The 25205-nt window shown below is 38.2% G+C and overlaps 1 protein-coding gene across 9 annotated transcripts in view; it reads right to left on the reverse strand.

Annotated features, from left to right (window-relative positions):
* arid1b (AT-rich interaction domain 1B) overlaps positions 1-25205 on the reverse strand; it is a 473172-nt gene that overhangs the window by 311357 nt on the left and 136610 nt on the right. For 8 of the 9 annotated variants that reach the window (XM_008123592.3, XM_008123599.3, XM_008123573.3 and 5 more), the window contains exon 4: positions 17716-17826. The exons of the other annotated variant lie outside the window; for it this stretch is intronic. In XM_008123592.3, the coding sequence (XP_008121799.2) occupies positions 17716-17826 (111 nt within the window). The remainder of the gene's footprint in view (positions 1-17715; positions 17827-25205) is intronic. 9 annotated transcript variants of the gene reach the window in all.

The raw sequence follows: 25205 nt of genomic DNA on the forward strand, positions 1-25205 counted from the left end.
GTGTGTTTTATCAATGAAATTTATGGAAACTGTTTTATGTCATCCAGACTGCAAGGAATAAAATGTGGCACAATATAATATAGATGTAAAAGCCAAGTGACACAATTCAGTTTGACTTCAAACCTAGTCATTCCTCCACTGATGTCAGGGACAGCAGAGTGTTAGGAACAACAAGGATTAGCACAAGAGGAGGTCCATAGCAGCAAAAAATGACTTGTAAGCACCATTTTGCATGGTTGTTTGAAAATTGGGCCTTAAACCCATTTTCAAAAGAGTGCTAACACTGCACAGAGTCGGACTCTAAAAATTCCTGGGGGAAAACTGTGTGTGGAAGGGTTAAGCCATGGAAATAAATGCGCAGCCAAGCAAATCTGACTGCATGTTTGAAAAAGCCTATAAAATGTTACAAGCAAAACAAGAAAGCTTGTGTTAATAATGCATAAACCAAAGGAGGGGAAAAAGCACCACATTTAATGGAATAATGCTTTTATCCTTGCAGTTAAAATGAAATAAACCATGACTATTAATCTGGTAAGACCGTGTAAAAATGTAATTTTTAAACATTTACTAAAAGGGGATAGTTCAGTAACCACTCTAAAAATCAAGGCCTTGTGTACAACAGCATTCAAACGCTAAATACCAATCTCCTCTCTGTGGAGGCCATTACCCGCCTTGTCGCTATAGCAACGCTAACAGTGTGCCTGACTTCAAAGACAAAGATGTAATTTCAGACTTCCAGAAGCCAGAGGGAGTGGTAAGGATATGCTACCCGGGACATGTCAGCTGATGATAAATTATAAAAATATCCAGGAAGGTTATGAGGCGGACTGTACCACCATCCTCAGAGGGAAGCTTTCCCTTCGCCCTCTCTTGGCCAAGTACACTCAACTGAGCTGAGAACAGACAACATTTCAAAAATATCAGGAAGAGAGTCTCGGAGGAATCAGATCAATGGGGAAATTACAGAGGAAGGTTCTGTGGGCCTCCTTTTTGTTCCCTTCTCAAGTAAACATAAAAATAGCACACTTCATTTCATTGGCATGCCCACATGAATGTGCCAAGAGGTCTGAGGAACACCAATAAGCTTATTTCAGCTTTCACTAAAACGTGTCTTTTGGGAGAGATATGGAAAGACTGGTGGAAGGAAAGGTAGCTTTTTCTCAATTGCCTTTTTTTAAAACAGGGAAACACTGACATCTGAGGGGAAACTGGAAAATACACAATAACACTTTATTGTCACCTTCTACAGGTCCACTTTCTTACTTTAGAAATGTGTATAGCCTGCCTTGCTGCTCTAATGATTAATTCCATTAAACTTCCACTGTTTCTGAGCTTTGTTACAACTCAGCTCTTAAAAAGTGAGTGTCTATTTCTTTTTTAACTTCATCATTAGCCAGAAAATGTTGGGAAAAAAGATTTTTTTTTTTTTAAGAAATGGGAATAAAGACTATTTTTTGGTCAGCGGAAACTTTGTTTAATAACTTTCATTTTCTCAGTTCCACTTCAACAGTGTCTGCTTCCTCTGATCTTTTGTTTTTATTGTCTTCACGGATGTGTTAAACCTCAAGGCTTGTCCAGGTTGAAATGAGCCTCCCTACCTTTACTCAAGTCTGTTTACTTCTCAATTTGATCTATCAGTCTGACAAACCAGTTTCTTTCATGTACTTCAGAAGGTGAAACAATCTCAATCAGGCAAGGAGAAAGAGGAGCCAAGTGCCTTGCCCCATATAGCAGGAGGAATGTGCTTGGCAGAATCCCAGTCTACACTCCTGGACCAAATACTTGAAAGAATTTAAAAGATTTCCCTTTTCTTTCCCAACTTCAAGTTCTATATGTGCTTAGAAATCATGCAGGGGCAGAGGGAAATATAAGTTTGCAATATATCAACACCTTTTCTTAAAATGTCTACTCATTATTCTAAAAACAAAATATGATGAAATCCAAACGTTTTTTAATGTTTCCAATGTTTTAAAAACAAAAGTGACATTACAAAATGGGAGAAGCTCCTCCTTGCTCTTCTTCTGGGCCTTCATATCTCTAGTTCTATGGAACAATAATGAAACAATCATCACAAAAGAAAGGTGAAACAAGAGAAAGCTTTAACAAGAAAGATCTAATGGACTGCACTTTAACTCTTTGAGATTTCTACCTCTAACAAAGGTAAAAACCCTTTTTATCTGGATTACAACTGGCATATTTTACGTTATGTTTCACTATATAACATCTCTCATAAGGTACATTGTATTCTTTCTCTCAGTACAGGGACCTACTACAATATTATTATTAATTCAGATTTACAACCGTAGTATCAAGTCTAGATATCAGCTGTTCTCAGAGACCCAAACATTGCCTTTTTCTACCATGTCAACTGACATCAAGTTTAAATATTATTCTACAGTTCTTCACTGTGTTGACAAGTTGGATTTGGGTAATCAGAGTTTTACTGGTACAATAGTCTTGCTTATCCAACCTCCACTTATCCAACGTTCTGTATTATCCAACACAGTTGGCCTTTTAATAATCAATGTTTTTGTAGTCAATGTTTTCAACACATTGTGATATTTTGGTGCTAAATTCATAAATACAGTAATTACTACATTATGTTACCGTGTATTGAACTGCTTTTTCTGTTAATTTGTTGTAAAACATGTTTTGGTGCTTAATTTGTAAAATCATAATGCAATTTAATGTTTAATAGGCTTTTCCTTAATAACTCCTTATTATCCAACATTTTCACTTATCCAACATTCTGCCAACCCATTTATGTTGGATAAGTGAGATTCTACTGTAGTTTGCGTATTAGCACAGCCTACCAGCACTTCTAACTACCTGAAAAAATATTCTTTAAGGCGAGTGAGAGCAGGCTATGAGCCCAAGGGCAAGGCTAGTCTTAGTTTTTTGTTACTCAGGAGAACAGTGCCTTGAACATTTAAGAGATGCATGAAATAAGAGAATCAGCAGATACAGTGGAGTCTCACTTATCCAAGACTCACTTATCCAACATTCTGGATTATCCAACGCATTTTTGTAGTCAATATTTTCAATGCATTGTGATATTTGGGTGCTAAATTCGTAAATACAGTAATTACTACATAGCATTAATGTGTAATGGACTACTTTTTCTGTCAAATTTGTTGTATAACATGATGTTTTGGTGCTTAATTTGTAAAATCATAACCTATTTTGATGTTTAATAAGCTTTTTCTTAATCTCTCCTTATTATCCAACATATTCGCTTATCCAACATTCTGCTGGCCGTTTATGTTGGATAAGTGAGACTCTACTGTAGTTTAAATCCGAAATAAGCAAACAATTCACATTTCCAAGTATAACTGTACACAGAGAATAATCAATCACAAATGTGTCTAATTCTGCACAGGCAAGAACGACTTAAGTGATCAAATGTCTAGAAACCATGCCCCATGAGGAGCACCCTAAAGAACAGGAGGTTCTAAATGTAATATTGTAAATATAGGATTGCTCTTGTGGTCTCTTCCACCTCTATGATTCTATAATTCCATGTTAATTTGTGGACTCATTAAGTATCTTTCACCATACTACATTATAAATTAAAACAGAAAAATGTCCTTCTGATATATAACTAGGCAGATAAACAGAGTTGAAGCAAACACTTTAAAACTGACTTGAATTTTAAGTCAGGAATTTTAAGTTTTTCCTCTATCCCCCGCCTTGCTTATGTATTTGCTAGTCAGTCAATGGCTAATAATTATGTCTAGTTCTGCATTTGACCTTTATCAACCCTATTTTCATACATATTAGAGGGAAAATGTAAAAATATACTGAAGACCAAGGACAACTGTTGCATTTGTTTCCTAACTCTAAAAAACCTATTTGATGAGCTAGTTTCATCTATTTTCAAAATAGTAGGAAAAATCAGCAGGCAAATATGGCAGTTCTTTCATCATCCCAGAGATTCACTGAACAGACGCACATCAAATTCTGGTACACTATTTTTTTTAATCATCTGAATGTTGCAAAATGGAGCACAGTCTGATACCTGTCCTACAGGTTCTAAAAATATGATGTAAATTCATGACTCATATCCACAATACCTAAAAGCAGAACTTTATTCATATAACTTTCTCACTGAAGACACGAAGAGGCTGCTTTCACCAATTGCTTTGTCATAGAATCATAGAATTATAGAGCTGGAAGAGACCACATGGTCCATCTAGTCCAACCGCCAGCCATGCAGAAAAGCACGAAGTATCACCGACAGATGGCCATCCAGCGTCTGTTTAAAAGCCTCCAAGGAAGGAGCTTCCACCACACTCTGAGGCAGAGTGTTCCACTGTTGAACAGCTCGTACGGTCAGGAAGTTCTTTCTAATGTTCAGGTGGAATCTCCTTTCCTGTAATTTGAAACCATTGCTCCAAGTTCTAGTTTCAAGGGCAGCAGAAAACAAGCCTGCTCCCTCTTATAACACAAATTTGGTGTGATTGGGTCCCAGTGGTTTTGTTTTTTACTCCATGGGAATTACGCACATTACATTTATATATATATACAGTATATAGATTTACTATAATATGTTTTAAAGTAAGACAAATCGCAAGAGAGGGTTCTGGGAATTGTAGTCGTCAGTTGTGTTCATTCTCAGCCATCCAGGGCATTGACACAATCAGGCTTTTTATTGGCTAAGAAAAAGAGAAAAAACTTCAACTCCCATCATGTCTCAGGAGGAGCTCAGAGGCTTTTCAATGCCTGGCTCACACAAGTGTGGCTGGGAACGAGAGTTCCCAGCAGGGTCCTCTCTGGAGGAGGGGCCTAAGGAAGTTTTCCAGAAGAAACTGATGCTGATGCCGGAGGAAGAAAGAAGAGAAGGATTGCTCTGTGGCAGGCATCTGCCTCAGTTACAGAGCAGTTAACCACATCATCTCCAGTAGCCAAAAGATCCAGCTTGTGTTGATTTGTTTCAGACAGACTTCTGGCTACCCTCCCCCCCCCCCCCCGGTCTATTTTGGGGGATGTAGCAAACAAATCACCCAATTTTTCAAATTAGTTTCAGTCCAAAAGTATATGTGCACAGCCCTAATAGTCATACGGATCTAAAATCATTTAAATTACTTGTGATTTAACCTAATTCAGTCTATAACAAATGCTCTTAATATTGCATCATAATTGCAAATGACACCAACTTCTTCACGTGCAAATTTTGTTAATGACATAAGGAAAACTTATCAAAATTCATCTACAAAAGAATTTTAAAATGATAAGTTTTTGACTCTGTTCTGTGCTGTAATACCTTGTAAAACAAAATCACTTGGGAAATATTAGTAACTTTCCTTGGAGCTTTATGTTTCCCCCTCTTTTTTATTCCAGTCTTAAACAAAGTTCAGTGGGGCATCAAAGTGCCTCAGTCTTAAATTACAGTCTGTACTTTAAAATAGAATGGATGCACAATATGTTCCTGAAGCTAGAGGGTGGGAGTGTTATTCACTGAAAATTGAAGGCTTGTTGAGTCAATAATCTTCTTTCACAGAGTAACAATTTTCAGCTAAAATTTCTTGACCCAAACAAAGGAAAACCAGATCATTCAGTTATTTTACAACATTGCTGGAAAAGGCAAAATGAAAGGGGGAAAAACACTATTCACTCCACACTGAGTAAAAACAATGTGAAATTTTCAGTCAAAAATTGCTCAATAAAAAGTTTCCCCTCTTTAATTTTGTCACATTCCAAAATAGCTATTTTCAGCTCAAGAAATGAACAGAAATAAATAACCAGGGGCTACATTTGGTAACCTATTCACTGTCTATGTATCAGCTGCAGGCTACATTTAACTTCCATTATCAATAACTAGTTTGATGACCTTTCTGCAAATCGGCAATAACGTCCTTAAATGGTACTTGAATTTTTATTATTTTCTATTTTGTTTGTTTGTTCATTCACCTGCAAAGAATCTATTTGGCATAAAAATAAATGAAAGTCAAGGTCTCTAGTATTTTCCCAGTGAAGACTTAACTGTTCTTATACTATGGATTTTTAAAGATTCCATTTATCCCTCCTTGAATTTTGGACAGGATCTGTGAAAAACAGGTAGAATTTATGTTGATCGTCTCATAATCCTTAGTTTCAGCAGTGCCACACAAACAGATGCACCTGAGGAACACACAAATAATTAATATTCAGAGACATCGAAACAGCAGAGGGACAACCTATTCTATATTTATGGTTCATGCATCATCAATTACATCCAGTGGGATGAGCAATGCAACTAAGGAAAAAATCTGAGGCCCCCTTTCTCTTGCTTCTGAACCTGCTCCTGGTTTCATGCCCAACTGCAACTCTATTCTGTTGTATACACCTGGCTCCCACCTAATATTTTAAAATAGAAGCTAGAGGTCAAAGTCATAATAATGGTATCTGAACTTTCAAGTACAGCCAGTCCCTGAGTAACAAACATCTGACTTACAAATTACTCAAAGTTAAGAAAAGGGGTGAGACAACATGAAGTGAGAAAAATCTACCCCTCGGAAGGGAAATCCACTCCTGGAGGAGTTATCATGGGAAAAAGGTGTCTCCACTGAAGCTTTCTCGCCAATCCTTGTTTCCACAACAAGCCAGGTTTTTCAAAATCCAGTTATCACAAAGGGACAGAAAGTGAGACGAAATCTTCTGAACAGTAAAAAAAAACACTACATATTTTACATACAAATTCAAATTAAGAATAAACCTACAGAACCTATTTTGTTGGTAACTTGGGGGCTGTCTGTACTTTCAAGTTCAGAAGTCATAATTCTCTTGGTTCTTTCTGTTGTTTTAAAAAAGTAATAGTCTTATCAGATAACATATTATTTTAATTTATGTTTGTACTTACGTAATAAAGTTATTACTGCACTTAGAAGGGATATAAAAATGCTGACAGAACAGGGCAAGAAACTAATGTGGATACTACAAAGTAAAAGGAAGGAACCCTCTATCTTGCCCTCTACAGATGAACAACACAATGGGCCTCTTCATATGAACCTTATTTAATGCGGCTTTATGGCATTTTTTCACTTTGGGCAGGGAGCTTGATGGCTCCCATCACACTCCAGGCAATTACTTCCGGGGCGGCTCTGCAGCTGGAGTGCTGCTGCCACAAAAAAAATGGCAACGACAGACAAAAGCATGCTCCTCGTCTTTCCATAAGGAAAAAATGGGCCAAGCCCCAAAAAGAGCTTCCTCCCATGTGATAAGGAAAGGGGGAAGCCATGAAGGATTGGAGCATGGAGAGATAGGTCCCCAGGCCCCCTGCGCAACTGCCAATGGGACGAAGCGATCCAGGGCTCTTTCAGCAGCATGTGTGACTAGGTTAAAAGGCAATGTAGTTATGATGTCAGAAATCATTTATCTTTGAGATCTGGCTTCTCCTGCTGTCCATCCTCCTCAAAGACAGGAGTGGAAGTGAAAGCAAAGTCATCTTAGTTTAGGCACCAGCTACTTTTTCAGGACAACTGTCATCTGATTCAGTAGCCTAGCTTCACTGAAGATGGACACAAAGAAAAGACAATAATCAAACATAACAGTAATTTCATTTCTTCAAACTGAAAAAAGCTTCCTAGTGAATGACACTTGAACTGAGAACAAAAGCAACCAGCTGACTAATAAAAATCACTAAATGTAACCACAAGAAGAATAGCAGCTGAAAACCCTAGCGAATCTACAAGTGTCTTTTACTTTTGCTATCTTAACACTGACTTTAATAGATTAAAGCTAGATCCTAATAGAATAAAGTTTAGGGATACTCTCTCTATTAAGTGCAGCTTTGGACTCTTAAATCATACTTTATTTTATATTTTAAAATGTATTTGGAATTACATTACACTGGAAATTGTAAGCATGCACTGTGTATTTTATATGGTAACTAATTTTAATGAAAGAGATGCCAGCAGCTATATACATATGTGAAATTTCCTCATAATAATTTAGTGCAGGGCTCTATATGAAACTGAAGGCAAAGAAGGCCACTTCAACATATGCGTAACTGAGAAACAATTAACCAAAAGAAGAAATATCACTATAAATGCAGTGAAATGGGGCCTTACTGGTGAAATATTTAGAAACAGTTTTGTAATCCATATTCTAAATTTTGTTTAATAATTCTGGACACTGAATTACATGTGTTAGTTAAACTCCCTGTGTAAAAAAAAGAAAAAGTATAAGATATGGAATGTCTGTACAACATTGTACATAAAAATATCTCTACATGGAGCAATATTTGTATTTGGGGATTTTTCCCCCCTACAAAAACCAGTCCACTTCCACCAGGATAGTCAAGCTAGTCTGTTGTAACAAAGAACATAAAGTGCAAAAAGAATTAAAAACGCCAAATAATGTAGAACAAATTTATTATTATGTAACTTTCTACAGGGCAGAGCTTTATTTCATCTGAACCATAAAATGTGATTCTCAATTGGACAAAGGGCCATGAAATTCAACATACACTCTGATGTTTCTATGTACAGCTCAAATATATTCAAGCAAAGAGGCTGACCATTCGCAACCGGACTACTCACATCATTCTAATTTTGCCTTGTTAATTTTACACCTATAGAATGTCGAAGATACAGTAATCAAGTAGTAAGCATACATAAAAGAATCTTCTAACAGTTTGTCAACTGCTAAAACACCAACAATAACATGCATTTTAAGGCTCACCTCTTATGCCACAATCACCTACTTAGTAAAGCCTGTTTGAACTGTTTTCATGAGACAACTATTTCATGTAACAATGCTTTGGGCTGGTTCAGACAACAAAACAAATATGCTAGCATAAGATGTTCAGTCACTCCCACATACACTTGAGTTCTGCTCTGTTGCTTTTCTTTGTCCGCATAAGAACACTGCCACTATTCTAGTTTGTTTCCAACTAAAGATTCAAAGATATAAACAGCCCTGAATTAATTATCTGTCTTGAGTATGATAGTGTGTATATGTGACAGAACAAACCACAAACTGAAGCAAATGGGAGCTATCAAACAGCATGCACCATTACACTTCTTGTGCACAAACAGTTTGTCATGTGGTGCAATCCTGGCCTTTGTGTGTGTACTGATTTGCAACCAAAGTAATATCTCACCATGAAAAACTATTTGGCATCATGTATTTTGAGTATCCAAGAATATTACATTGTGCATTCATTCTAGTTCTCTTAACATATTGACATCAGGCTCTTTTGTGCTGTATTCCCCAAACCTCAGTAAGCTTAAAGCTATGTTCTTTAAAGTCATCCAGGGATACTTCCATATGTCTCTTTCAGTGTTGTTTCTAAACATCTGTTTTACAACACTGATCTTGGGGGCAATTAGTAATTCTGCACTGTTTTATTTTCATATAATATCTAAATAATTATACTTTTGAAAAAGTGGTAATCTTGTACTTTAAAATGGCTACTAAACATACTTCTTTCTTCTTGTTTTTCTTATAAAGAAATTTTAAGCAATGTCATTAAGCAAGCAATGACTTTAAAAAGCAAAGACATGCCTAATAAATAACACTGCACTAATTTAGTGAATAGATACATCTCTGGAAGATTTGAAAAAGTGAAAACCCTTCAGATAATTGACTGGTCTCAGTCTTAGGACAGCTTTTTCAAAAGTCTGTGTCGCAAGTAAGCCAGCTAGACAGTTCAGTATTGTTTCATTTCCTTCACACACTGTATATAAAAATCTTGGCACAAATGTTCCTGTTAAATTCAAAGCAGATGAATTTGTAATATGAGTTAGAAACAAATGGCTACAAACAAACTACAGTTTTATTAGCTAATTCTAATAGTCTATCAAACATTAAATTACCCTTCATTTTGCTCTTCATTTATGTGGACAGTTTGACCTAGACAGAATTGAATGTGTGTCAAGTTTTTAAGCATATTTTAATACTTTTAATACTTTTCCTTAATTTTATTATAAGGTAATATCTTGCTTTTTTAAAAAAATAATTGAATGAGTTTAATTCTTTGGAGGTATAAAGAAATTAAACTGTCCCTCTGAATTTCAGAATAAAATAAATACTGGAAAAATAAGGAAAAGAAGATACTAATTTATTTACAAGTATTTTCAAATAAAGACCACATTTCTAGATGGCCATATGCCTAGGTGACAGAATCACCTGTATGTAGCCCAAAGTTTTTTGAACATTTTTATTAGTAACAGATCAGGTGAATTACTTTTCAATTTAAAAGGTTTATTTGTTCAGTCAGATATCCAGCCGTAACAAAATTACTAAAAAAAACAGCAAAGCGTCTTAGTGTCTTTGTTGCCCATCCAAGGATATGGATATCTAAAGATTAAATGCCTCTATAATTTTAGGCCACAGCTGGATGTGTGAGAAACATGGAGTATGAGCATGTTCAATCAGTGATATAAACCCACTTCAGGCATCTGTTGGTGTAAACTGCACATATGAGGACAAGCAAATGAAAAAAAGAACAGGTCCCATTCTCACAATTCCTATTTTTTCCTGAATACATGCCTGTGTGAGTGGTGATAGTGGTGCCAACTAAAAATCCTTCCCCAAGGTTTCAGAGCTCTGAAAAATCATTATCACAATCTGAAGAACTAGCAATAACAAAAGAAATTCTCCTTTGCAATTAATCTCTACTTATAGAAGTCAACTAAAATAGCAAAATACAAGTGAAACTAGCATGTTCATCTCCACTCGCCCTCTTGAGCTTATATTTGGGGACAATGCTAGAAAAGAATACAGAAGCAGCAATTTCCATTACGGTAATAGCAAGTTTTCTGAAATTACTTGCATAAACATAGGAACTATCTCTAAGGATATACACCCTGTACCAGGCTTGGAGCTTATGAATAATCTGCAGTGTTCTGCCTGTGAGAAGTGGTATCCAGTGTGGCTTGAAAAGCATATTGTGAGTGTTACTACGGGATGTATTGTGGTGCTGCTTGAGGAGAAAGGAGACAATACATCTTACAGACACTTCTTGCACAAATACAAGTACTTTTTCCTTCATGCTACACATTGTTGCACCCAAGCTCACATTTCTTCCTCAAAAATGCATAGACAGAAAAAGCTGGGTGGCTGAAATGAATTTCTGAAAAAGGATTATCTAAGTCAGCATAGATAGAAAACCTAGATTTTCATTTTTTAAAAGAAAACAGTGGAACTTCTTTTGCCTGTGTTTCATACCAATGTACATGTATGCGTGAACTTATGCACAGGAATATCCACATGTGTATCTTATTTCTTTGCTGTTGATAAACTTGGAACATGAATCTTAAATTATATTAACAGCTTCAAATTGATTTCAAATGGAATCAAGCTTTTTTCAGTCTCCTTTCTGTTTCCACTCTTTGACCTAAATTGGTCAAAACTTTGACATAAAATGTTTCTACACCCAAAATGTACAGCCATTTTTTGTTTCAATCCATTTCTGGGTACAGGCTAAGTTCTATGACAGGCCTTTGAAACCAGTGGCCGTTCAGGTATTTTGGATTTCAGTTCCCAGAATTCTTGACCATTGAACAAGTTCGTTAGGGCTTCAGGGAGCTGAAGTCCCAAACACCTAGAGGCCCACATGTTGTGCATGTCTGTTCTAAAATTATGTTAACAGACATATTTCACTGCTCCAGGATTAAAGGAAAAAGACAATAAGAATCCTACCTGTTTGCAAAATATTCTGAAAATTGCAATGCACTTGATAATAATCCCACACAATGCCAATAAAGGTAAAATCACTTCTAACTTTAAAAACAAAAGCATGTTTACTTGGAAATAAGTCTTAAAAATGAACTGTATCTAATATTTAATTGGAAATATGCAGCTCTAATCTGATTGTTGACCATAACAACAAAACACTGCTGTCAAAGCTTCTACAATTGCATTTTTATAATGACAACTGTGCCTACAGCATGCTACAGTAGACCAATTCTTGAGGTAGCTAAAGTGAGAGACCACAGTCAAACATGCCTTCTCATGGAATAGATGCAGTTAGCACATAAACCTAAAAGAACATTCTCAAACAAAACAATCAAGTAAACATTCTCATAGCAAGAACAATTCAGTCAGCACTCACAAATTGTGTTAGACATTTAAGAGAGATTCTTCAAGGGCAGTGCAACCTCAACCACTGCAAAATCCTACTCCCTTAACAGCACTTCTGATGCGTAAGATTCTTCTTCTTGGTTTGGATTAATCACTATTATTTAAATCCATACACTATTTTCCACTAACTTCATACTAATAGTGAATTTCCTCATCACACCAGTGGTTCTCAACCTGTGAGTCCCCAGATGTTTTGGCCTTCGACTCTCAGAATTCCTAACAGCTGGTAAACTGACTGGTATTTCTGGGAGTTGTAGGCCAAAACACCTGGGGACCCACAGGCTGAGAACCACTGGTTTACACAATCCAGTGAAAAGAAGTATCATTCAAATAGCACTAAAACTGGATTCTATGGGTAGTACCTCCTAATTTTTCAATGAGTTTTTAAACACTGATTGAATGAGGTATGAAATACAAATTGCATGAGATGCTAAAGATTAATCTGATCATTAGCACAGAAAATTGGATGAGATTTGCCATATTCCAAAAGCCAAAAAAAAGGCATGACACAAAGGAGGAATATAATAATAATAAATAATAATAAAACTTTATTTATACCCCGCCACCATCTCCCCAAAGGGGACTCGGGCGGCTTACATGGGGCCATGCCCAAAACAATACAATATAAACAGCATATAAAAGAACAGCACATCACAATACAATAAGCAATACAATAAATAATATTATCCATTACAAAATAAAACAAGGAGACAATGAAAAACAAGGGCAGACTACATGAACATTAAGTTAAAACTCGGGGTGAGAAAGACATAAAAATAAAAACCACAGCGAACAGGGTCATAAGGAAGTGGGGTATTCTGGAGGATAGATATTAGAGGGAGCAAAAGAAATATAAAATGGTTACTCTCCAAAAGCACAGCACATACAAGAATATCCCAGTTGTGTTTGTACATACAAGAATATCCCAGTTGTGATGTCTTAGGGACCTTTGGTCCATGACCCCGCAGCCATCATAGATCAAACTGAAGAGGATTTGGCCTTTTCCCCATCTCAGCAAGATACTGTTCCATTCCAGATGTCCCCTGTTGACATTTTCGTGCCAAAGCCAACTAGGGACGCCCTTGAAACAGAGCCTGGTTCCCTGGAAAGTGTTGTGTTTGATAGGAAGGCCTTTCTCAAAACACATCACTCGCATAAGCAGTTTCTAAGACGAAGCGCGAGATTAGCGGAGAGAGACGATTGTAATTAAACCGTTTCCCTTGGGAAGTTTTGGGGAGGCAGGCATGTTGAAACAGCTTTGTTCTCTGGGAAGATTTGGGGAGTTAAACACCTGTTGGGGGAAGCTCTTGAACTTCCATAAAAGTTCTGCACTGAGCTTTCCCTATCGCGGTGTCAACGTGACTATTCAAAGAACATGGACTCTTGTTTCCGAGCTTCTAAGTGGCCCTCCGGTGCGCTTACTCACAAGTAGACCGGGAGTTGCATTTCCACTCCTGATCAAGTTTGGACTGCGTTTCAGATCCACCACGAATTTACCTTGCCTAGCCTCAAATCCTTGTCTGGACTTTACTTCAAAAGAATCTCTATTATTTTTGATCTTTTCTAAAAGGACAATGGCTTGACTATATACTCTGCATACTTTTATTTTATTCTTTTATTGCATTAATAAAGATATTAGATTGATTATTGGGCTCCGTGTTGGTTGCCAGTGTTCGCGCTGCTTAGGGGTGTTATACCAGTCACCTCATCAAGTGATCCAGAAACATACATGGTCAATGTAACTGGGAATTAATGGGAGGTTCAGTTTAAGCAGAAAAGATGATGATTCTACTCTGCTTTCCAGCTCACAACACAGCCCATTCAGAATCATTTAGTTGGATGGCAGTATTCAAAATAATCTACTCCATGCAGATATGTGGGCTTGAGCTTGAAAAGTTTGATGTGAACTTGTCAAACTGATGGACTCAATTGAGAGAAGGCTCTAAGCTGCCTTTTCCTAGAGGGATCAAGAAGCAGCAGTTGAGTGGACATTCAAGCATCTCCCTTGAATGCAGCAATGATCATCATAGAATCATAGAATCATAGAATCATAGAATAGTAGAGTTGGAAGAGACCACATGGGCCATCTAGTCCAACCCCCTGCTAAGAAGCAGGAAATCGCATTCAAAGCACCCCCGACAGATGGCCATCCAGCCTCTGCTTAAAAGCCTCCAAGGAAGGAGCCTCCACCACAGCCCCGGGGAGAGAGTTCCACTGTCGAACAGCTCTCACAGTGAGGAAGTTCTTCCTGATGTTCAGGTGGAATCTCCTTTCCTGTAGTTTGAAGCCATTGTTCCGTGTCCTAGTCTGCAGGGCAGCAGAAAACAAGCTTGCTCCCTCTTCCCTATGACTTCCCTTCACATATTTGTACATGGCTATCATGTCTCCTCTCAGCCTTCTCTTCTGCAGGCTAAACATGCCCAGCTCTTTAAGCCGCTCCTCATAGGGCTTGTTCTCCAGACCCTTAATCATTTTAGTCGCCCTCCTCTGGACGCTTTCCAGCTTGTCAACATCTCCCTTCAACTGTGGTGCCCAAAATTGGACACAGTATTCCAGGTGTGGTCTGACCAAGGCAGAATAGAGGGGGAGCATAACTTCCCTGGATCTAGACGCTATTCCCCTATTGATGCAGGCCAGAATCCCATTGGCTTTTTTAGCAGCCGCATCACATTGTTGGCTCATGTTTAACTTGTTGTCCACGAGGACTCCAAGGTCTTTTTCGCACACACTGCTGTCAAGCCAGGCGTCCCCCATTCTGTATCTTTGATTTCCATTTTTTCTGCCGAAGTGAAGTATCTTGCATTTGTCCCTGTTGAACTTCATTTTGTTAGTTTTGGCCCATCTCTCTAGTCTGTCAAGATCGTTTTGAATTCTGCTCCTGTCTTCTGGAGTGTTAGCTATCCCTCCCAGTTTTGTGTCGTCTGCAAACTTGATGATTGTGCCTTCTAACCCTTCGTCTAAGTCGTTAATAAAGATGTTGAACAGAACCGGGCCCAGGACGGAGCCCTGCGGCACTCCACTTGTCACTTCTTTCCATGATGAAGACGACGCATTGGTGAGCACCCTCAGATTCCTCCAGTGTTGACACAACCAGTAAGAATAAATAAGTGTTGTGGCTGATAGCCTTAGAGTTAGTCAGCCCCGTCTTAGAAGATTATGTATGATTTCACTATATACTATCACAGAAATTACAAATTAATCATGTGGGTAAAAACAGGCAGAATTTCAGAGTCAAGGGGCAGCCACACAGAAGGCCTACTCTCTCGTTTCCACTAATCATGCTCGAGATGGAGATGGGATCTCCTGAAGATTTCAGGGCTCAGGCAGGTTCGTACAAGGATAGCCTGGACCTGAACAGTTTAGGGCAGGCATGGGCAAACTTAGGCCCTCCAGGTTTTTTTGGACTTCAACTCCCATAATTTCTAACAGCCACAGGTCCTTTCCTTTTCCCCCTCAGCTGCTTAAGCGGCTAAGGGGGAAAAGGAAGGGGCCTGTGGCTGTTAGGAATTGTGGGAGTTGAAGTCCAAAACACCCATGGGGCCCAAGTTTGTCCATGCCAGCATTTTGAATTGTGCCTGGTAAAAGACTGGCAGCCAGTGTAGTTGCTTCAACCGGGAGGGGGGGTGTCCGATCCCTGCAGCCAGCCCCACTGAGCAACCTGGCTGCAGCTCTTTGGACCAGCTGAGGCTTCCAAGCACTCTTCAGAGGCAGCCCCACATACAGAGCATTACAGTAATCCAAATAGAATGTAACTAAGGCATGGACAACCGTGGCCAGATCTGGCTTCTCAACTAATGGGCACAGTTGGCGCACAAGTTTTAATTGTGAATCCAGTCCACTACTGATGACAGGCACTGGTTTAGGGTCAGGACAGCTTCCTTGTCATTAGGTGGAAAGGAGTAGTACAGCCGGGTGTCATCCGCAAATAGGTGGCACCGTACTCCAAAACTCCGGATGACCTCTCCCAGCGGTTTCATGTATATGTTAAACAGCATGGGGGACAAAACGGAACCCTGAGGAACCCCACAGGACAACGGCTGGGGGTTCAAACAGGAGTCCCCCAACACTACCTTTTGGTTATGGCCCTCCAGAAGTACCGGAAGCACTGTAAAACAGTGCCTCCCAGTCCCATCCTAATGAGACGACCCAGGAAGATACCATGGTCGATGGTATCAAAAGCTGCTGAGAGATCCAGGAGAACCAGCAGGGACACACTCTCCCTGTCTAGCTCTCTGCATAGGTCATCCACCAAGGCGACCAAAGCTGTCTCTGTTTCACAGCCAGGCCTGAAACCAGATTGAAATGGATCTAGATAATCTGTTTCATCAAGAAATCCCTGGAGTTGGGAGGCCACCACACACTCCAAGATCTTGCTCAGAAAGGGAAGGTTGGAGACTGACTGATAGTTGTTCATTGTAGAGGGGTTCAGGGAATGCTTTTTAAATATAGGTCTCATAATTGTTGTAACGTTGCATTGATCACCACCTTCACCCACAATTAAAATAACAATTACTATTACAGACAGTCCCTAAGCTACAAACAAGATAGGTTCTGTAGAGTTGTTCTTAATCTGAATTTATATGTAAGTTTGAACCAGGTGCATTTTAAGTGTAACTCCATCTATCTATCTATCTATCTATCTATCTATCTATCTATCTATCTATCTATCTATCGGGGTTAGCAGCCCGGGGTGTTGTTTTAATGTCTGTGCCCCAGTTCAGAAGATTTCACTTCACATTCTGTCCCTGTGATAATTGGATTTTGAAAAATGGAAAATAACCCACTCTTTGCTCTCTTTGTCTCGAACTAGGTTGTGAATTTAGTGAAACTTTAGAGAAATAATTCTCAGGTTCTAGTAAGAAATTAAAGCTCTCTTTTTTGGTTACAACTTAAGTTTTACTATTATTAGCACATCATTTGTTTTAATATTCAATCATCATGTTTATTATGATGATTTATCATCATCATGTTTTTCTCACAAATCCACAAAATAAAAATAATCCAGTTTCTTTCAAAAGATGTTTTCCATGTTGTCAATCAAGAGCAGCTTCAGTTAACTAAGTTAATAAAGTAATTATAAAGTGACAAAAATAACATAAAAATTTTCCTCCTTCCACTCACCATTCAATCAGTATTGCTAGAATATGATAAGCTAAAAAATTACGATGCTCAGTGACCATACCAAACTATAAATCTTGCAATAGTTCCAAGGAAATAGGGTTGTACATATTCCACTAGGAAATATATGCAGAATTTATAAACTGGTGATGTTTTATTTTAATTGAGGGATTATCTACAGAAACTGCCAAAAGTGTTAAAAAACCTTTTCTATGCAATTTTATAATAGGTATATTTAAGAATAGTCTTGCTTCTTACAGACACTTATTGCACTTTAGGTGATAAATGGTATTCCCATGTAATGAGTCATGCATGTAACTTAGAAACAAAAGATACAGAATAGTAAAATAAATGGTGAAAATCATTTTCTCAATTAATAAATTGGTTCCTTAATACTGTGCTTCTTTTTAAAACCAACAGAAATTAGATTCTGAAACTCCCTAAGCAGCACAAGCGCCATTTTAACTGAAGAAGATTGTTATCAACATAAAAACACCAAACTTTTCAGTCAAACGAGAACTAGTTCCTTACTGGTAAGCTTGATGGTCTTTCTTGCTGGATCAAATTCATTTCTTCATGGTTGGGCTTGCCTTGGGTGATAGGGGGTTGGGACCTGGTTCCATAGCCCTCCTGTGACATTTCCTGATTAAAAAAATATATGTTAGTAATGCACAACACCAGCTGAAACGGGCTCAGTAGACAGAGAGAAAAGGATATTCATTCCCTGAGGCATTAAGAAGGTCTGTTTGTACATACACCAGATTTCCACAAGGTATCAATGCATCTAGTTTCTGCGTGGCCCCGCTTGGAAAGCTACTTCTTAAAGAACTGTTTGGGAATGGATCATATTCTCTGTTATTTCATTTTCAGTGGTCGAAGAAAGCAGCAAAAGAAAACTGATAAGGATTTGGTAACAAGCCATTTGTTAAAACTGAGCACTATCTTGGGCCCTTTTCATTTAATTTAGGTTGCACTCCAAAAACTGTTGGCACTGCAGTTTTCCTCATTCCTTCTAACATAAATAAAACATAATATTCCTCTCCCCATACCTCTCAGAATGCAGGAGGGTGTACTTTGGGGATGTCTCCATGTGTGTCATGCCCCAGACGGAGCCCCTGGTGGCAGTGGCTTAAAGCCTTGTGACTTGAAGATTGGGTTGCTAACCTGAAGGCTGCCAGGTTCAAATCTCCCTCTATCAGCTCCAGCTCCATGTGGGGACATGAGAGAAGCCTCGCACAAGCATGGTAAAAACATCAAAACACCTGGGCGTCCCCTGGGCAACATCCTTGTAGACGGCCAATTCTCTCACTCCAGAAGCAACTTGATCCAAGTCACTCCTGACATGAAAAAAAAAATACCCCAGAGCATGGACTCATCCCTCAACAGTCTGAACTTACCATTATAAGTAAGTTTTATTGAAAATTAATATAACAATCTTTAGATCTTATAGTTCTACATACTGGGTCTAGGTAATGGGGCGATGCACAGCCCCATACTAAGCTCTTACATGCACTAACAAACACCTGAAGAGAGGAAACACCTCTGCAGAATTTGAGGATAGCACCAGTTGTCATCAACAGTGGCTTTTGTTCCCCATTTTAAAATATTCATTGCCATGTCTTCAATATTTGGAATGAGTGGAATCTGCTTTAGAAACACAATTGAAGAAGTTTGAATTTCATGACAAAACTAGACTTGGCTGAGTTTTACATCAAGCCCCTGGTAATGGATATCGCTTCCCCAGTAACTGAACTGTGCCCTAAGTGTTTATTTCAGAAATGTGAAAAGCAAACTGCTCTGGAAGCTTCTCTAATGGGCTTTCAGTAACCATGCACCAACTGTAAAAGTCTAAGTGTATTTAAATCAAGAGTATTTATCGGAAGGGCAGAGTCACCAAGAGCATAACCTTGTTTTCAACCACAAGACAAGGAACTGAAAAAGCAACCAAGCTCCCTAATGTTTTCTGTAAAATATGTCAAATGGATTAAGTGCAGCTTAAAAATATTTCCTTTTATACTTCAGCATATGAGAGCAAACTAATGGTCTATGAAATATATGCAGAAAAATGTTGTCTAATGTTCAAAGGTCTTACTTGTAAAACCTACTCTTAATAGTTAATGTCTGTTCTCATACATATACAGACAAGGTGTAGGCTAATATGTGAAATGCTTACATTATTATGTATAAATGGCATAGAAAGTTGAAGAACTAGTTTCCAACTGTAGAGAAAAGATATCACACCTAAAAATCCAAGAGGAGGAAAACTGCTTCTGTTGTCATCCCCCCTGCCTTCTACCTTCTACCTTCTTCTTCTTTCATAACAGATTGCTCTCTTGTTTTTCCCCTGTTTTTAGTTTGTCATTTTGATAAACAACTGAATAGGAACAATTATTTTTACATGCAACATTTTTAGCCTGCAAGTACATGAAAATAATTTTTGCACACCACCCCCATAAGCGTACTTTGCTTATACTGGTGCTCCTTAAAAAGGACTTCTGCTATGCCAAAAGGATCCAGTCCAATTGCAATTACTGCCAGTACAGTGATGCTACAAACTAGTTAACTCTATCGTGTTTTAAACATGCTGTTGCCATATGGTCACTGATCATATATGATCAAGGAAACTCATACGGTGTGTGCGTGTTTGTAAAGCTGTAGCTTTTGGTGAGGTGTGTACAAGCCTTTAAGCTTCATAGCTTTTTCACAGATGATTAGGAGAAACAATTAACCATTTGCTCCAATTTTAAGGGAAATTGGCTAATAAACAAGTATTCTCAGATTCACTAGGTGCTATTACTCTGAGCTTTATAATCAAATATTTGAAATACAAATTCTCTGGTATTAAAAAGTGTGGTGTTCCATCTCTTTTTGTTCTGCATCCGATCAGAAATATACATGAATGAAAACCTTTAAAAGTCCCTCCCTTCCATCTGGTTACCAGCAAAGGGTAACAATTAGGCTTAAGGGTGAGAAAGGCTGATGGCTGAACGATTATTATCCACTGTGAAACCCCCCTCCTCAATTCCTCCTCCCAGATTTCTGCTTCTGACACAGTTCTCCTGCTGTGTGGGCCAGCATGTTCCTCTGGATTAACAACACAATTTAAAATCAACAAATGGCACAAGGCCTCTATTCAGCTGCTCTCACTCTTATTACAAAGCAACATAAAGGTGGAGGACAGTTTCACAATAGACAAATAAATGAGCAAACTTCTGCTTTTCCTTTGAACTTTAAACACAACAACTCTATTTATTATCACGGTAACGGTGTCCCTAATAAATCCTTAACAGAAAACAGAAAACACTAGCATTTATGCAGTTTGTTCAACCAGCTGTCTTCTTTCTCATTAACTATTCTAGCCCAACAACAAGCATGCCTTAAAGTAGGACTGGCTTTAAATTTTGAAAACAGGCTGTCAGACTGGAGAGGAAAGAGACAGCTCCAGACAGAAGGCAACTGGGGGAAAAGGGTGCAGGCAATATTAAAATGGGGGTGGAGATTAGAGCTGTGCATTTTTCCTATGTGGTTCTTCATGCAGGAAGAAATAAACATTTTAACAGCATTCATAGTGACATACAATCCAAACATTGAAAATGTGAAGTCCGTGGGCCATGGGGGCGAAAAGAGTTATTAACTATTTTACAATAAAGCAAGCTGATTTATCTTTTTCATATTTATTTTCCCAGCATTATGTTCAAAAGCTTACATGTGTCTTGATGCACTAACAGTGATCTTTCAGGCACTGGCAGACCCATTTCTTCCCATAAGAAAGGAGATGAGCATATGTAAGGTAAGCCAAAGAAAAGGACTAAAAGGAATACCATAGCCCAAGTTAAAATAATGAAAACTGTCCTGTGGTTATACTTTTGTTGGGCTATGTAAAAGATGCAAAACACATCAAACCTTATGCATTTTGCACATACCAACTACCCAATAAAGTATCGCCACAGGATGGCTTTTAAATTGTGCCATGTTTTTGTTTCATGATCAATGGGGCTACCTTTGAAACGTAGTTGAGGTGGATATATAGCAGTTCTATAGTGCACACAGCAGCTATTAGACATATGGCAAACTGTTGAGTAAATGACCCCAATACATTTATTTGAGTCTTCAGGAAACACAAAAACAAAAAAGTCACTTCGATTTTGGCTATATCATTTGTATGTTTACTACTATCAACTACAACTCAGATATTATACCTGCTACTTTCTGCTGTAAATAATACTTTATAATATTGTGAATAGTTACTGTGCATAAGAACAGTAAAAAATAATCATTTGTAACCACACTGAAAAGCCCTTAACAGCTCTGACAGTTCTGAATGGGAAGAATATTGTGTGGTGGTGATTGCTGAAAAGGTCCAGTTCTGACAAGACAGTAAGGATGGTTAATGATAATCACATCTAGATTGAGTATCCTGTGTCCTTTCCTCACTGTGTTTCTCTCTCTCGGTTTCTTTTTGTCCATCTATTGTCTGCATATTTATCATTAAATGTCAATATGCAATTTATACATGTTGGGGTGAGGGATTATATAATACATTATATAAACATAAATGGATATGTCCTAGTGAGAAAATTAAATGATTGTGTCTTTCTGTAACTTGCAGAACCTTAACATAATTGAGGCACCCGCAGCAACCTCATCAATATGGGTTTTTTTTTTTTGGGGGGGGGGGGGTTTGCATGATGAAAAGAAACACAATCAAGGGGGAAGGTATCATAAAGGAAAAACTTGTCTGCAGAAAAGATCTCGTGTAGGCATGTATAAATTAGCAAAATAAAGATGAACAAATACACCACATGCATATATTTTTTTGTTTTACAATATTTTTGGATGTGGACTGCCGATACAGATTTTTTTTTTCCTTTTTCTGGCAAAATAGTGCATTATGAATCTCCTGGTCTTCAGGGCCCAGGGCAGTTAAACACTGTTCCAAATGGCATGGATCCATTCTCTTTAGTTGCTTACAATATAAACAAGCCCAGCAAATGGGCATTAGGAAAGCAGCTTCAATGTAAGCCCAGAGGTGTACAATATTTATCTTAAGAAAAATCCATTCAATTAATTGTTCTGAATATTAATACTGTTGGGGAGAGTTGCCAATTCAATAGCAGGTGTAAAAGTGTTTTTGCTTTCCTTCTTCAGAAGTCTTTTTTCTATCACAGCAGTTTATGCTGGAAATGGTTGTGAGGAAGGAGGGATTGCTGCCAGCTGAACCAGCAGTAAGCAGGAAGATGAAATCATAGCATGATACAAATGATGAAATGGCTAGGTATCTGCTCCGAATATCATAGACACTTCAGGGATAAAATGGGCTGCAGTTCAACAAAGTTTGTGCCAATTTGAAAAAAAAAAACTGTTAGCATTTAAGCTGCTGAGTCTATGAGTTTTGTTTTTGCTGCAACATACTAACATTGCTACTACTTGAAATTTCAGCAATGTAAGCAAGTGTGTCGATGTAAGACAAACACAACAAAATCACAAAAAAGCTTGTCCAGATCCAAACAGATATCTCTCTAATGAAATATTCAAAGTTAACTTTAAAAACGGATGCCGAATACAACGAATAGGAGAAAAATAGTTTAAACTGCATCCAAAAAAGAGAAACAAATACAAAACAACACTAGAATGTTTGGCTTCAATAAGGTGATACATACTTCTAAAATGAAATCAAGTGCCTGTAATATACAAGCTCTGGCATACAAAATTATCACCTAGCCAATCATGTAACATTGTTTACCCATCTCCTTCAATTTATGTACACCTTGCTCAAAACAAACATAATATTAGATCATATTATCAGAACAATATGTCTCCAGTCTGCACAAAATACATTATGGACCTTTACATTGTTTCCGGAGTTTGGCGGTGAAAGCACATATTAGAATATATTACTTTATGTTTAGTAGCCCTTGCAATTCATACACCAGCATTTCAAGTACTCATACCACTTCACTAAACTTTTTACATAGACAATTCTCCGAGCCATGGCTAGTTGAGAAGACTGTGAAGTAGCCATAGGGTCATCCCCCTCTACCTCCTCCAACTTGTCTCAAATACAAAGCTGGATTCATTGTATATATGTGTGCATATTAATGCCTTCAAGTTGCCCGCCAATTTGTGGCAACTCCATAAATTTCATAAGGCTTTTAAAGGCAAGGAGTACTAATAAGTAGCCTTACCAGTATCCTCCTCTGAAATACACCCTCCAGTACCTGATATTTGTTGGTGGTCTATCACCAAAGTAGTAACTAGGGCTGACCGTGTTTAGCTTTTGGTTTAATCACACTATTCTTTGTCTCTAGCCCGTAGCGGGCAAAGTGGGACCACACATAACTTCCCTGGGACCTTTTTGTAGCCCTTACTTAAGAATCCCCTGCCTGAATTTTGTCTGACCAAAAAAGATGAGCTGTTACTCACGGAAGCCATCAGGGCTGCTATTTAAAAGCCTCCTTGTGTTTTAAACATCAAAATAGACTTCTAGCAAATTTGTGGAGAAGGATATTGTTTGGAGGTGATGGTAGTCTGTTATACCCTCAGAGGGGTTCTGGGATATAAAAGTGCCCTCCAGCCTTACCACAATTGTTCTATTTTAACCATCCAAACAGGTGCATTATACTTTCTTTAATCTCTCCAATCCAGGATTCCACAGCATGACCAAAACACAATGGTTTGGAGTGTGATAATAACAGAGATTCACTTTAGTTTTGCAAGCCTGTTCTGAAAATACATGGTTATTACAAAAGAATGCCCTGATTTCAAAAAGTCATGGTAAATGTTTTAGTGAACGTACACGTATGAAACCTACATCAATTTGAAAGGGAAGTCTTCAAGTTTATTTGGATCAGATTTGTAGGAGTTCATTTTTTATTTTTCAAGTGAATGCGCTAGCAGCCGCTATAATATAAGAAAATGTGGTGTTCTGAAAATAAAACCTCAGTACATCAAATTTTTAAAACTGTGTCTTGTGAGTTTTAACTTGACAACAATATCTAACAGCAGCAAGAGTGGTGAAATTTCAAATGGATGTCAGAGCAGCAGCTAGGAAAATAGTACACAATGCTGAAACACACAATAACTTTAACCAATATTTGAAAAAGAATTAAAAGCTGTTGCATTTGTAGATCTAAAAAGAAAATCACTTTGCTCATTTTACATAACCCTTTCATTTTAAACAATGTCATAAACACTTCTGTACATCCAAATTTAGAAAAACAAGGAACTTACTCTAGTTTTTCTCCTCTTTTAAAAACACTAAAATAAAAACTTGTGTGTATAGAATTAAAATGCTAAATGCTGTTGCTCTGTAACCTCAAATTATTTTTGACTCATGGCAATCCAAAGGCAACCGTATTGAGTTCTTTTGGCATGGGACTTCAATCGGACTTTGCCTTTGCCTTCCTCAGCAGTTTAGGGCCCTTCCACACTGCTCCTTTATCCCAGGATCTGATCCCAGATTATCTGTTTATCCCAGGTTATCTGACAGATAATCTGGGGTCAGATTCTAGGATAAAGGGCAATGTGGAAAGGCCCTTAGAGAGTGTGACTTGCGGTATCCCAGTGGCATACCGTAACAGAGCAGGAAGTAAAACCCTGGTATCCAAAACTGTAGTCTAATCTTCAAATCTTCAAAGTGGAGTTCAAGATGGTGACGAGGTACCAGGCTCCCGGATCGTTCCCGAGAAAGTAAGTTCAAATCTGAGTCCATCCACCCTTTGGGCCCCTTCCCATTCACCCCTGCTGTCCCTGTTAAACCATCCAGACCTCGTTGGAGACCTTTGGAGGTCCAATCAGGACAGGGGACTGTTTTTGAGGGAAAGTCCAGAAGGTGACTCAGAGTGGAGAAGGTTGAGCACCGCCGCCATTACCATCCTGTCAGTAGCGGGGAAAAGCTTCCTGGGAACTTTTATTCCACCGGATCGGGACCAGAAAAGAGATTCAACTGCCCATAGGTCTTCTTTCTATAACATCTAGACTCAGTACTTATGCAATAACCAGCTCCGTGATCCCTTCACACA

Source organism: Anolis carolinensis, chromosome 1, assembly GCF_035594765.1.
Source record: "Anolis carolinensis isolate JA03-04 chromosome 1, rAnoCar3.1.pri, whole genome shotgun sequence".
Classification (NCBI taxonomy): Eukaryota; Metazoa; Chordata; class Lepidosauria; order Squamata; family Dactyloidae; genus Anolis; species Anolis carolinensis.